This window comes from Chroicocephalus ridibundus, chromosome 7 (assembly GCF_963924245.1).
Source record: "Chroicocephalus ridibundus chromosome 7, bChrRid1.1, whole genome shotgun sequence".
NCBI classification, from domain to species: domain Eukaryota; kingdom Metazoa; phylum Chordata; class Aves; order Charadriiformes; family Laridae; genus Chroicocephalus; species Chroicocephalus ridibundus.
In genome coordinates, this window is record NC_086290.1 from 2,184,598 (window position 1) to 2,198,671 (window position 14,074).

At 47.4% G+C, this 14,074-nt stretch overlaps 1 protein-coding gene across 20 annotated transcripts in view; it reads left to right on the plus strand.

Annotated features, from left to right (window-relative positions):
- NEB (nebulin) overlaps positions 1 to 14,074 on the plus strand; it is a 125,760-nt gene that overhangs the window by 36,082 nt on the left and 75,604 nt on the right. For all 20 annotated transcript variants that reach the window (XM_063342239.1, XM_063342245.1, XM_063342238.1 and 17 more), the window contains exons 40-56: positions 649 to 960; positions 1,153 to 1,356; positions 1,700 to 1,804; positions 2,601 to 2,708; positions 3,081 to 3,392; positions 4,094 to 4,297; positions 4,652 to 4,756; positions 4,852 to 4,959; positions 6,146 to 6,457; positions 7,508 to 7,711; positions 8,066 to 8,170; positions 8,266 to 8,373; positions 9,560 to 9,871; positions 10,573 to 10,776; positions 11,131 to 11,235; positions 11,331 to 11,438; positions 13,743 to 14,054. In XM_063342239.1, coding sequence (XP_063198309.1) covers positions 649 to 960; positions 1,153 to 1,356; positions 1,700 to 1,804; positions 2,601 to 2,708; positions 3,081 to 3,392; positions 4,094 to 4,297; positions 4,652 to 4,756; positions 4,852 to 4,959; positions 6,146 to 6,457; positions 7,508 to 7,711; positions 8,066 to 8,170; positions 8,266 to 8,373; positions 9,560 to 9,871; positions 10,573 to 10,776; positions 11,131 to 11,235; positions 11,331 to 11,438; positions 13,743 to 14,054 — 3,228 coding nt within the window. The remainder of the gene's footprint in view (positions 1 to 648; positions 961 to 1,152; positions 1,357 to 1,699; positions 1,805 to 2,600; positions 2,709 to 3,080; positions 3,393 to 4,093; positions 4,298 to 4,651; positions 4,757 to 4,851; positions 4,960 to 6,145; positions 6,458 to 7,507; positions 7,712 to 8,065; positions 8,171 to 8,265; positions 8,374 to 9,559; positions 9,872 to 10,572; positions 10,777 to 11,130; positions 11,236 to 11,330; positions 11,439 to 13,742; positions 14,055 to 14,074) is intronic.

Below are 14,074 nucleotides of genomic sequence, written 5' to 3' on the forward strand. Positions count from 1 at the left end.
TCAAGAATGGTTGCTCTGGCATCTTGACAGTTCCAAAGATTTTGATCCATCCATGAAGTGGCTAGTCATACAGAGTTAGGGGTTGTCTGCTCTTTTGGATGTTACATTTTCAGAGTAGCAGCAAATTTGCTTCAATTAGCTGATCCCAGTGCCCATACTGAGAAATCCCTTTTACAGCTCTGAAGTAGACACGGTGACACATGTATTGCTGTTGTCATAACTTGTATGAATACAGCTCCTGCATTTATGGAAGAGATTTTATTAATCATTAGGAAATGTTTCTAATGCTTAAGCATCTGCATTTTTCATTGCTGATTATTTTATTCATCAAAATATTTCAGTGTGTCAGCCTTTGGGAGTTCTGAACAGTACGACTGTATGAATCAGATGACACAGGCGGCTGTTTATAGCCACGTACTCTGCCTCTCCAGGGACTCTGTTCATTCCCAGGGAGAGCATTCACTGGCACCAAGTGATGCCCATTAATCAAGGGGCTACTAAAACTTTCATGAGATGCCATAACAAGATGGTCTTTTCATTGGTAACGAGAAACATTAAGCTGAGTGAATATCCTGATGTTTTGCTTATATATTTTACCATTGTCTGTTTCTTACTGTAATTTCAATAATGCAATCTTTGTAATTTTAGTACAAGTACAAAGAAGGTTACCGCAAGCAACAGGGACATCACATCGGATTCCGCAGCTTACAGGATGATCCTAAAATGTTGTGGTCTATGCAAGTCGCTAAGATGCAGAGTGAGAGGGAGTACAAAAAAGATTTTGAAAAGTGGAAGACAAAGTTTAATATGCCCGTGGATATGTTAGGCTTCCTTCTGGCTAAGAAATGTCAGGAACTGGTTAGTGATATAGACTACAAACAGATACCACACCGCTGGACTTGTCTGCCGGACCAGAATGATGTCACACAGGCAAAGAGGGTCTACGAGCTTCAGAGTGATGTAAGCTTCCTCTGGATTTAATTTAATTTTTGTGAGATTTTTACTGCTCATTGAAAAGTGTCTTTAATAACTCTCTTTTGATGTCAGTATAGATCAGACTACAGCCGAAATAACAGTTGGTCTTTTAATATTTTTTAATAAATGAACAGGGAAATAATCCAGTATGGTTTTGATTTTTGTTTTCCTTAACAGAATTTATATAAGGCAGATCTACAATGGCTCAAAGGCCTTGGATGGAGTCCTTTGGGATCTTTGGAATCTGAAAAGAACAAGAAAGCTTCTGAAATACTGAGTGAAAAGAAGTACCGGCAGCACCCAGATACTATTAAGTTCACAAGTATCCCAGACGCCATGGATATCGTTTTAGCAAAATCTAATGCCAAAAATAGAAGTAATGTAAGTTGCCTTTAAAGACAGAATATATGATTCAGTAAATAAATACATTAATATACATTTTTCAAAAAGATCTCCATATCAGAACATGTGCTTAAAATAAACAAACATCAGATGTTTACAATCAGTGCCTTGCTGCTCAGTTGTCAAGAAGTGCTATGCCTTGCTTGGAAGATTAAGGTCTTTAGCGTTGCATAACTTATTCTGTAATAACTGCACATAAGACACTTACTCTGTAGTATGGAAATCTATTGTCATCATGCTGTTTCCTTGACATTGCTGAATTTACTGCTATGCGTGGGAGCCTTTTATCAGACAAGGTATTTTTGTTCGTGTCTCTTTTCAGATACTGTATAGAGAAGCTTGGGACAAGGACAAGACTCAGGTTCACATCATGCCTGATACTCCTGAAATTTTGCTGGCTAAATCAAACTTAATTAACACAAGTGATGTAAGTTTGTCTCTACAATTATTTTTTTTTATGGAATTTGAAATTACCTATTGTGGCTTTAGTTTAAAATGCAGTACAGTAATTTTGCAATTCTAACAGCTGTAAGCACACCTGTGATCTTTTTGTGTGAAAATCGTTATGGGGCGAGAAGCCCGAGGGGAATTGCTAAAATATAAAGCAGAAGTGGAGCTGCTAGAATATAAAAAATACCACAAAAATATTCGACACAAGTTAGCAGTTTTCTCTTTCATCCCTACTGATCATATTAACATTGTAGATACGTGTTTAGTACTTTTTAGTAAGCCTGTCATTCTTGTTAAAATGTCTGGTTATGTTGACTTCCCTCTTTAGAATTACATAGGATTATGTAATTTACATCAAATTCCTGGCTATAATGGAACAAATATAGACTACATGCAAAGATGAAGAAAAGTTAGCAGCTCTGTCATAGGAAATCAAGAAGACAAAAATAATTGCAATTGAAATTGGATGTAGAGAATCATGGGGTTGTATTATTAACCTCTCTGGAAGACTAGGAATCATTCAGAATGGTAAATTAAGTAAAAGAAAACTTTGATCTCAAATGAGTTAATCAGAAAACATACAGATAGTAATTTTAAAATATTGTATATCATCAGTTACAAAATACACATTATTAAAGGTATTTAATCTGATGAATGAGACTGTGTTTGGAATCTCATACTTTATTTTCAATAGTCGGGAGGAAAGTTGTAGCATTGAAAAACTCTCTAGAGAGCTTTATTTCCACTAATTATTTTGAATCCTTCTCCAACAGAAACATTACAAGTTAGGATATGAAGAACTGAAGAGGAAAGGCTACGATCTTCCTCCTGATGCTATACCCCTCAAGTCAGCAAAGGCATCCAGAGACATAGCTAGTGAAGTAAGTCTTACGCAGTGAAAACGATAATGGGGCATAGAGCTGGTACACACTTTTGGGAAAAGATGTCTTCTATTTAAAAAGAGACATCAAAAATTTTATCAGGCATATATTGCTGCCCAACCCAGAGGCTGTATAACTCTTAACGGTATAAAGTTAATTAAGTTAAATACAACAATTTATGAGAATATATAACTATTAAAAAAATCAGATAATACCTTCTGGACATGCAATAAAACACTAAAATTCTTGGAAGAATATAAAACAGAATTGAAGTATATTACCTATGAAAATTTAAGTGACTATATTATCAACAGAGAAATTTACACTACAGCTTGAAAAATATGAATAATTCTTGTTTCTGCATTCAATTAGTACCAATACAAAACTGCGTACCGCAAGCAGCTTGGCCACCACATAGGGGCCCGCAACATAGAGGATGATCCCAAGATGATGTGGTCGATGCACGTAGCCAAGATCCAGAGTGACAGAGAGTACAAGAAAGCCTTTGAGAAGTCCAAGACGCACTACAGTACCCCAGTGGACATGCTGGGAATCGTGTTGGCCAAGAAATGTCAGGAGTTGGTCAGCGATATTGATTACAAGCACCCTCTGCATCGGTGGACCTGTCTGCCCGATCAGAATGACGTTGTCCAAGCCAAGAGAGTGTATGACCTTCAGAGTGATGTAAGTTGTTCTTTACTGGCTGTGCGAAAGCCAGAAGTCTCTCTTGTGGTGTTGTGTTCTGTTGCTTTGTTGGGGGAGGTCCAGGTGGGGAGCATAAGTCTGGGCTGTTTTGAGAGATTAAGATTGTTGTGGCTGTACTGTCTTGCTGAGAGTTGCTGTTGTGAACGAGTAGGGATGAAGCGTGTGTGGGGGTGTCATACTTTATGGTCACAGAAGAGTCCTGTGTTGCTTTGAGCACTTGGTGGGAGGGTTGCTGCAGGTGGCTAGAGCTCTGTGTGGCAGGGGAAGAGCAATGGAGTCAAATATGTTCTTTTGGAGGACTGAGAGTGGGCAAAGGCAAGCCGTGTGTGCAGTTGTGAATGGTATGAAGAGCCTTATGTGGAGAGGTATAAGACTCTTCCCGTACCACTGCCAGCTGGAGATTGCTGATTGTGGTCGCTCTATCCCAGGGACACTAAGGCTTATATGCAGAAGATGGTGGAGGGAAGGCTTTGTGGATTGCTTGGCACCTGCTTGTGCTGTTGTAGGCGTGGGGAGCTGGGATCCAGGGGGCTTAGCTTTACTGGGAGTGCCTTCATGGTAGCTGGTGAGTTACCAGAGGGGAATGTGTTTTGTTCGGCAGAGCTTCCCTTGGTAGGAGGAGAGGTTGCATGGAGGAGGGAGGTTGCTGAGGTGCTTTGTGTCCTTGCCTGTCCTTTCAGAATGTGTACAAGTCCGACCTGCTGTGGCTGAGGGGCATTGGCTGGTCCCCAAGTGGTTCGCTGGACGATGAGAAGAATAAGAGGGCGAGCCTCATCCTGAGTGACAAGAAGTATCGACAACACCCAGACACCATCAAATTCACGAGCCTTCCTGACTCGATGCCTATGGTTCTGGCAAAGCACAACTCTGAAATCATGAACCAGGTGAGATCGCCTTGTGTTTGCCACGTGAAGGAAACGAGCGCCTTCCTTTCCCAGGATGTTGGGCTCTCTCCTTCCAGGGCCGGGGTTTTGCAAGGGGTGCATTGTGTCCTCTTGCATCAGGGATTTGTGTTCCTTGCTTTTGATCAAATTCTCTTTTGTGTGGTTGTGTGAGTGATTGGGTGCAGTGTGTAGAAGCAAAGGGTGAACCATTGGAAGGTTTGGGGAGAAGAAAAGGCTTTCCTGAGTCGGTGCAAAGTAGAGGCCCATTGCTTCAGTTCCGTGGGCTAGGTTGCTCTTGGAGTTTCTTTCCCTGTGTTTGCGAGATCTTATTTCTCGTTGTTCTCATTTTTTCAGCGCTCGTACATAGCGGCGTGGGAGAAGGATAAAACCAGCGTTCACATAATGCCAGACACACCTGGTATTCTGCTAGCCCAGCAGAACAGAGTGAACTTCAGTGAGGTAGGTGTTTGAGCTGGGGTTAAGTGTTGCTCCCTGGACACTGCCATGGCCCAGGCAGAAGTGTTGTTTGAGGGGAATGCTTGTTTTTCTTTCAGAAACTGTACAAGCTTGCGATGGAGGAAGAGAAGAAAAAGGGCTATGACATGCGGGCAGATGCCATTCCGATCAAGTCTGCTAAAGCTTCCAGAGATATTGCAAGTGATGTAAGTAGGCAGGAGCCCTTGGTGGCACAGTGTGTTGCACAGTTTCCAGGCGGTTGCTGGTGAAGCCCGGAGTTTGCAACCTCAGCCCAATGGAGGCAACAAAGCGCTTGCCTGTCATAGCCATTCAGCTGGTCCATAAATGTGTTGGCTCTGGAGGGTCTTCCTGTAGCTGTCCCTGCACGTTATGGGTGTGTGTTGTTGCGAGGGCGTGCGTAGGTGGTGTAGGGTGTAAGTGTGGGAGCTGCGTGATGGACATCCTCCAAAGCGGTGTCCGTGCTGGGCTTGTGGTGGCATCTCCTCATGTAACAGCCTGTACTTTTGAGGTGGTGTGCTGCCCCCGAACTGCCCGTCTGCATGGCCCTGATGTTGCAGCTCCACAGCTGAGCTGGACATGCGGAAAGGAAACCCAAAGCAAGTTTTGTGTTTTAACCTGGATATTTATCATTTTTATCTGGTCCAGTCACAGTAAGCCACTCGTTACTGTGCCCCAGAGCATCTTTTCAGGCCTGGGCTCTGCAGGAGCTGGACTTACTCGTTAATGCAAGGTTCTGTAGTTCATGTTTGTTCCCTTACTGTATGGACCTGAGTTCAATCTCTCCACAGTCTTACTTTACATTTCAGTAAGAGGTGAGGGAAACCGTATTGTGTTGGCCCTTGTCACTTCCCAAGCTTAGTGGCTGCAGGCCTGCAGATGAGGACACAGATGGGGCTGCGAAAATTAGTCCTGAGCACTGTGCAGCAGAGCCTGGTGCAGTGGAGTGTGCAGCTGGTGTGGGCGATGTGGGTGAGGGCAGTCAGGTCTGTGCAGGATGAGGCCCAGGTTGCCTGCTGGAGCAGTCTGGTGGGTTTCCCCAAGTTTTGCATCCCAGCTGTTGAGGTTGTTTCTCCATGGGGATGCTTAGGTTGTGTGGAGACCCGGTCTGCTGGCATGCATTGCCCCTGCTCCGTGAGCTAGCTTGGTTGGAGTTGCTCTGTTGGCCCTCCATGTGCCTCCTGTGGCCCAGTGTAGGCTTGGGGGGGACAGAAATGTAGGACAGAGTGGGATATGCTGTGCTTAGACACCTCTTCCCGTGGTGATCCTGCCAGGCTCCATTAGCAAAGCGCTTGCTCCCAGGTGCTGCTGGAGAATAGTGTCAGAAGGGAGAACAGCTGTCCTGACACTTACTGAGCTTCTTTAACCCTGCAGTACAAATACAAAGAAGGCTACCGCAAGCAGCTTGGCCACCACATAGGGGCCCGCAACATAGAGGATGATCCCAAGATGATGTGGTCGATGCACGTAGCCAAGATCCAGAGTGACAGAGAGTACAAGAAAGCCTTTGAGAAGTCCAAGACGCACTACAGTACCCCAGTGGACATGCTGGGAATCGTGTTGGCCAAGAAATGTCAGGAGTTGGTCAGCGACGTGGATTACAAGCACCCTCTGCATCGGTGGACCTGTCTGCCCGATCAGAACGATGTTGTCCAAGCCAAGAGAGTGTATGACCTTCAGAGTGATGTAAGTTGTTCTTTACTGGCTGTGTGAAAGCCAGAAGTCTCTCTTGTGGTGTTGTGTTCTGTTGCTTTGTTGGGGGAAGTCCAGGTGGGGAGCATAAGTCTGGGCTGATTCTGTGAGACTGCAACTGTCTTGTGGACATGCTGTATTGCTGCATCATAGAATGGTTTGGTTTGGAATGGACCGTAAAGGTCATCTATTTCATCCTCAAGCCCTGGGCAGGGACACCTCCCCCTAGACCAGGTTGCTCCAAGCCCCGTCCAACCTGGCCCTGAACCCCTACAGGGATGGGGCAGGGACAGCTTCTCTGGGCAACCTGGGCCAGTGACCCATGACCCTCACAGTGAAGAAATTCTTCCTAATATCTAAACTAAGTCTCTACACTATTCCAGTTTAAAATAATTACCCCAATGTTTCTATTGACAAGAAATTTTCAATTTCAACCTTTCTTATCAAGGACTCTTAAATTTCTCATTTTGCTGTTCATGAGAGATCTCAACAGCTTTCCTTTCGCTGACATTTTGTCAAGAATGGTCAGGAATTAAATTTGTGTGGAGATGTAGTTTGTGGTCACAGAAGAGTCCTGTATTGCCTTGAGCACTTGGTGGGAGGGTTGCTGCAGGTGGCTAGAGCTCTGTGTGGCAGGGGAAGAGCAATGGAGTCAAATATGTTCTTTTGGAGGACTGAGAGTGGGCAAAGGCAAGCCGTGTGTGCAGTCGTGAATGGTATGAAGAGCCTTCAGTGATGAGATACAAGGCTCTTCCTCTACTACTGCCAGCTGGAGGTTGCCAAATGGTGTTAGCTCTTTCCCTGGAGGACTAAGAAGATGGTGGAGGGAAGGCTTTGTGGATTGCTTGGCACCTGCTTGTGCTGTTGTAGGCGTGGGGAGCTGGGATCCAGGGGGCTTAGCTTTACGGGGAGTGCCTTCATGGTAGCTGGTGAGTTACCAGAGGGGAATGTGTTTTGTTCGGCAGAGCTTCCCTTGGCAGGAGGAGAGGTTGCATGGAGGAGGGAGGTTGCTGAGGTGCTTTGTGTCCTTGCCTGTCCTTTCAGAATGTGTACAAGTCCGACCTGCTGTGGCTGAGGGGCATTGGCTGGTCCCCAAGTGGTTCGCTGGACGATGAGAAGAATAAGAGGGCGAGCCTCATCCTGAGTGACAAGAAGTATCGACAACACCCAGACACCATCAAATTCACGAGCCTTCCTGACTCGATGCCTATGGTTCTGGCAAAGCACAACTCTGAAATCATGAACCAGGTGAGATCGCCTTGTGTTTGCCACGTGAAGGAAACGAGCGCCTTCCTTTCCCAGGATGTTGGGCCCTCTCCTTCCAGGGCCGGGGTTTTGCAAGGGGTGCATTGTGTCCTCTTGCATCAGGGATTTGTGTTCCTTGCTTTTGATCAAATTCTCTTTTGTGTGGTTGCGTGAGTGATTGGGTGCAGTGTGTAGAAGCAAAGGGTGAACCGCTGGAAGGTTTTGGGAGAAGAAAAGGCTTTCCTGAGTCGGTGCAAAGTAGAGGCCCATTGCTTCAGTTCCGTGGGCTAGGTTGCTCTTGGAGTTTCTTTCCCTGTGTTTGCGAGATCTTATTTCTCGTTGTTCTCATTTTTTCAGCGCTCGTACATAGCAGCGTGGGAGAAGGATAAAACCAGCGTTCACATAATGCCAGACACACCTGGTATTTTGCTAGCCCAGCAGAACAGAGTGAACTTCAGTGAGGTAGGAGTTTGAGCTGGGGTTAAGTGTTGCTCCCTGGACACTGCCATGGCCCAGGCAGAAGTGTTGTTTGAGGGGAATGCTTGTTTTTCTTTCAGAAACTGTACAAGCTTGCGATGGAGGAAGAGAAGAAAAAGGGCTATGACATGCGGGCAGATGCCATTCCGATCAAGTCTGCTAAAGCTTCCAGAGATATTGCAAGTGATGTAAGTAGGCAGGAGCCCTTGGTGGCACAGTGTGTTGCACAGTTTCCAGGCGGTTGCTGGTGAAGCCCGGAGTTTGCAACCTCAGCCCAATGGAGGCAACAAAGCGCTTGCCTGTCATAGCCATTCAGCTGGTCCATAAATGTGTTGGCTCTGGAGGGTCTTCCTGTAGCTGTCCCTGCACGTTATGGGTGTGTGTTGTTGCGAGGGCGTGCGTAGGTGGTGTAGGGTGTAAGTGTGGGAGCTGCGTGATGGACATCCTCCAAAGCGGTGTCCGTGCTGGGCTTGTGGTGGCATCTCCTCATGTAACAGCCTGTACTTTTGAGGTGGTGTGCTGCCCCCGAACTGCCCGTCTGCATGGCCCTGATGTTGCAGCTCCACAGCTGAGCTGGACATGCGGAAAGGAAACCCAAAGCAAGTTTTGTGTTTTAACCTGGATATTTATCATTTTTATCTGGTCCAGTCACAGTAAGCCACTCGTTACTGTGCCCCAGAGCATCTTTTCAGGCCTGGGCTCTGCAGGAGCTGGACTTACTCGTTAATGCAAGGTTCTGTAGTTCATGTTTGTTCCCTTACTGTATGGACCTGAGTTCAATCTCTCCACAGTCTTACTTTACATTTCAGTAAGAGGTGAGGGAAACCGTATTGTGTTGGCCCTTGTCACTTCCCAAGCTTAGTGGCTGCAGGCCTGCAGATGAGGACACAGATGGGGCTGCGAAAATTAGTCCTGAGCACTGTGCAGCAGAGCCTGGTGCAGTGGAGTGTGCAGCTGGTGTGGGCGATGTGGGTGAGGGCAGTCAGGTCTGTGCAGGATGAGGCCCAGGTTGCCTGCTGGAGCAGTCTGGTGGGTTTCCCCAAGTTTTGCATCCCAGCTGTTGAGGTTGTTTCTCCATGGGGATGCTTAGGTTGTGTGGAGACCCGGTCTGCTGGCATGCATTGCCCCTGCTCCGTGAGCTAGCTTGGTTGGAGTTGCTCTGTTGGCCCTCCATGTGCCTCCTGTGGCCCAGTGTAGGCTTGGGGGGGACAGAAATGTAGGACAGAGTGGGATATGCTGTGCTTAGACACCTCTTCCCGTGGTGATCCTGCCAGGCTCCATTAGCAAAGCGCTTGCTCCCAGGTGCTGCTGGAGAATAGTGTCAGAAGGGAGAACAGCTGTCCTGACACTTACTGAGCTTCTTTAACCCTGCAGTACAAATACAAAGAAGGCTACCGCAAGCAGCTTGGCCACCACATAGGGGCCCGCAACATAGAGGATGATCCCAAGATGATGTGGTCGATGCACGTAGCCAAGATCCAGAGTGACAGAGAGTACAAGAAAGCCTTTGAGAAGTCCAAGACGCACTACAGTACCCCAGTGGACATGCTGGGAATTGTGTTGGCCAAGAAATGTCAGGAGTTGGTCAGCGACGTGGATTACAAGCACCCTCTGCATCGGTGGACCTGTCTGCCCGATCAGAACGACGTTGTCCAAGCCAGGAAAGTGTATGACCTTCAGAGTGATGTAAGTTGTTCTTTACTGGCTGTGCGAAAGCCAGAAGTCTCTCTTGTGGTGTTGTGTTCTGTTGCTTTGTTGGGGGAGGTCCAGGTGGGGAGCATAAGTCTGGGCTGTTTTGAGAGATTAAGATTGTTGTGGCTGTACTGTCTTGCTGAGAGTTGCTGTTGTGAACGAGTAGGGATGAAGCGTGTGTGGGGGTGTCATACTTTATGGTCACAGAAGAGTCCTGTGTTGCTTTGAGCACTTGGTGGGAGGGTTGCTGCAGGTGGCTAGAGCTCTGTGTGGCAGGGGAAGAGCAATGGAGTCAAATATGTTCTTTTGGAGGACTGAGAGTGGGCAAAGGCAAGCCGTGTGTGCAGTTGTGAATGGTATGAAGAGCCTTATGTGGTGAGGTATAAGACTCTTCCCGTACCACTGCCAGCTGGGGATTGCTGATTGTGGTCGCTCTATCCCAGGGACACTAAGGCTTATATGCAGAAGATGGTGGAGGGAAGGCTTTGTGGATTGCTTGGCACCTGCTTGTGCTGTTGTAGGCGTGGGGAGCTGGGATCCAGGGGGCTTAGCTTTACTGGGAGTGCCTTCATGGTAGCTGGTGAGTTACCAGAGGGGAATGTGTTTTGTTCGGCAGAGCTTCCCTTGGTAGGAGGAGAGGTTGCATGGAGGAGGGAGGTTGCTGAGGTGCTTTGTGTCCTTGCCTGTCCTTTCAGAATGTGTACAAGTCCGACCTGCTGTGGCTGAGGGGCATTGGCTGGTCCCCAAGTGGTTCGCTGGACGATGAGAAGAATAAGAGGGCGAGCCTCATCCTGAGTGACAAGAAGTATCGACAACACCCAGACACCATCAAATTCACGAGCCTTCCTGACTCGATGCCTATGGTTCTGGCAAAGCACAACTCTGAAATCATGAACCAGGTGAGATCGCCTTGTGTTTGCCACGTGAAGGAAACGAGCGCCTTCCTTTCCCAGGATGTTGGGCCCTCTCCTTCCAGGGCCGGGGTTTTGCAAGGGGTGCATTGTGTCCTCTTGCATCAGGGATTTGTGTTCCTTGCTTTTGATCAAATTCTCTTTTGTGTGGTTGCGTGAGTGATTGGGTGCAGTGTGTAGAAGCAAAGGGTGAACCGCTGGAAGGTTTTGGGAGAAGAAAAGATCTTCCTGAGTCGGTGCAAAGTAGAGGCCCGTTGCTTCAGTTCCGTGGGCTAGGTTGCTCTTGGAGTTTCTTTCCCTGTGTTTGCGAGATCTTATTTCTCGTTGTTCTCATTTTTTCAGCGCTCGTACATAGCGGCGTGGGAGAAGGATAAAACCAGCGTTCACATAATGCCAGACACACCTGGTATTCTGCTAGCCCAGCAGAACAGAGTGAACTTCAGTGAGGTAGGTGTTTGAGCTGGGGTTAAGTGTTGCTCCCTGGACACTGCCATGGCCCAGGCAGAAGTGTTGTTTGAGGGGAATGCTTGTTTTTCTTTCAGAAACTGTACAAGCTTGCGATGGAGGAAGAGAAGAAAAAGGGCTATGACATGCGGGCAGATGCCATTCCGATCAAGTCTGCTAAAGCTTCCAGAGATATTGCAAGTGATGTAAGTACGCAGGAGCCCTTGGAGGCATGCTCTCCTCAGTCTTACTTGAGCTTTCAGAAAGAGGCAGTGGAAAAAGTCATATCATCATAGAATCATAGAATGGTTTGCATTGGAAGTGATCCTAAAATCATCCAGCTTCAACCTGCCTGCCATGGGCAGGGACCTCTCCCACTGGATGAGCTTACTCAAAGCCCCATCCAAGCTGTCCTTGAACACCTCCAGGGATGGGGCAACCACAACTTTCCTTGACAACCTGTGCCAGTGTCTCACCACCCTCACAGTAAAGAATTTCTTCCTCATACTTAATCTAGGTCTCCCCTCTTTCAGTTTAAAACCATTACCCCTCGTCCTGTGGCTACACTTCCTAATAAAGAGTCCCTCCCCATCTTTTCTGTAGGCCCCTTTACATACTGGAAAGCAGCTATGGAATCATAGAATCGTTATGGTTGGAAGGTACTTTTAAGATCCTCAAGTCCAACCATTAACCTTGCACTGCCAAGTTACTACTAAACCATGTCCCTCAGCACCACATCTTCCCATCTTTTAAATATCTCTAGGGATGGCAACTCCATCACTTCCCTGCGCAGCCTGTTCCAATGTTTGACAACCCTTTTGGTGAAGAAATTTTTCCTAATATCCGGTCTAAACCTCCTCTGGCGCAACTTTAGGATGTTTCCTCTTGTCCTATCAGCTACTACTTGGGAAATGAGACCAGCTGCCACGTCACTACACCTTCCTTTCAGGGAGTTGCAGAGAGCGAGAAGGTCTCCCCTCAGCATCCTTTTCTCCAGGCTGAACAGCCCCAGTTCCGTCACCTGCTTGTCATAAGTCTTGTGCTCCAGACCCCTCACCAGCTCCATTGCCCTTCTCTGGATGCGCTCCAGCACTTCAATGTTTTTCTTGTAGTGAGGGGCCCAAAACTGGACACAGCCCTCAAGGTGAGGCCTCACCAGTGCTGAGTACAGGGGGATGATCACTTCCCTAGTCCTACTCGCCACACTATTCCTCATACAGGCCAGGATGATGCTGGCATTCTTGGCCACCTGGGCACACTGCTGGCTCATATTCATCAGCTGTCGACCAATTCCCATTTTCCAGTCTGACACAACTTTTCAAATATGTTGGATAGTGGCTTATCAACTTCATCTGCCAGTTCCCTGAGGACCCGCGGATGCATCTCATCAGGTCCTATGGACTTGTTCGCATTCAAGTTCCTTAGACAGTCTTGAACCTGATCTTCTCCTACAGTGGGCAGTACTTCATTCTTCCAGTCCCTGCTTTTGGATTCAGTGAATTGGGCAGCGTGGCTAGAGCACTTGCTGGTGAAGACCGAGGCAAAAAAGTTGTTGAGTATCTCAGCCTTCTCCATGTCAGTTGTAGCCAGGTCTCCCGTTTGGCTCATCATGGTGAAACTAGGGGAGACCTAGGGGTACACTTTCTTTATCTTCCTTTGTTGTCCTGTGTACCTGAAGAAACCCTTCTTGTTATTTTTTATGTCCCTAGCCAAGTTCAGCTGCAACTGTGCCTTTGCTCTCCTGATCCCTTCCCTGCACTCCCAGGCCATATCCCTATAATCTCCCCAGGATGTGTATTCCTGCCTACACTGCCATTGCATTTTGGTTCTGTGTTTTAGTTTGGCTAAAGAGGTCTTGACTTAGCCAAGCTGGCCTCCTGCCTCCCCTGCCTGACTTCCTGCATGTTGGGATTGAGAGCTCTTGTGCCCTAAAAAAAATGTCTTTAAACATCTCCCAGCTCCCATTCACTCCTTTATCTCTGAGGGCAGTTTCCCAAGGAATCTCACTCACTAGTGCCCAAACCAGCTGAAAGTTTGCCTTTCTGAGGCTTAGGGTACCGACTCTACTTTTTACCTGTCCTGTACCCCTCAAGACTGAGAATTCTACTAGGGCATGGTTGCTGCAGCCCGGGCTACCTCCAGTCTTGACTTCTTCGATAAGTTCATCCCCATTAGTGAGCAACAGGTCCATCAGTGACTCTTCTCTGGTCAGGCTCTCCATCGTCTGTACTAGGAAGTAGTCATCAATGCACTCCAGAAGTTTCCTGGACTGCTTGCAGGTTGCTGTGCCGCTTTTTCAGGGTGAGCCTCCATGTGTCTCTTGTGGCCCAGTGTAAGTGTGAGGTGGAAGTGTAGGACAGAGTAAGGATATGCTGTGCTTAGACACCTCTTCCCGTGGTGATCCTGCCAGGCTTCATTAGCAAAGCGCTTGCTCCCAGGTGCTGCTGGAGAATAGTGTCAGAAGGGAGAACAGCTGTCCTGACACTTACTGAGCTTCTTTAACCCTGCAGTACAAATACAAAGAAGGCTACCGCAAGCAGCTTGGCCACCACATAGGGGCCCGCAACATAGAGGATGATCCCAAGATGATGTGGTCGATGCACGTAGCCAAGATCCAGAGTGACAGAGAGTACAAGAAAGCCTTTGAGAAGTCCAAGACGCACTACAGTACCCCAGTGGACATGCTGGGAATCGTGTTGGCCAAGAAATGTCAGGAGTTGGTCAGCGACGTGGATTACAAGCACCCTCTGCATCGGTGGACCTGTCTGCCCGATCAGAACGACGTTGTCCAAGCCAGGAAAGTGTATGACCTTCAGAGTGATGTAAGTTGTTCTTTACTGGC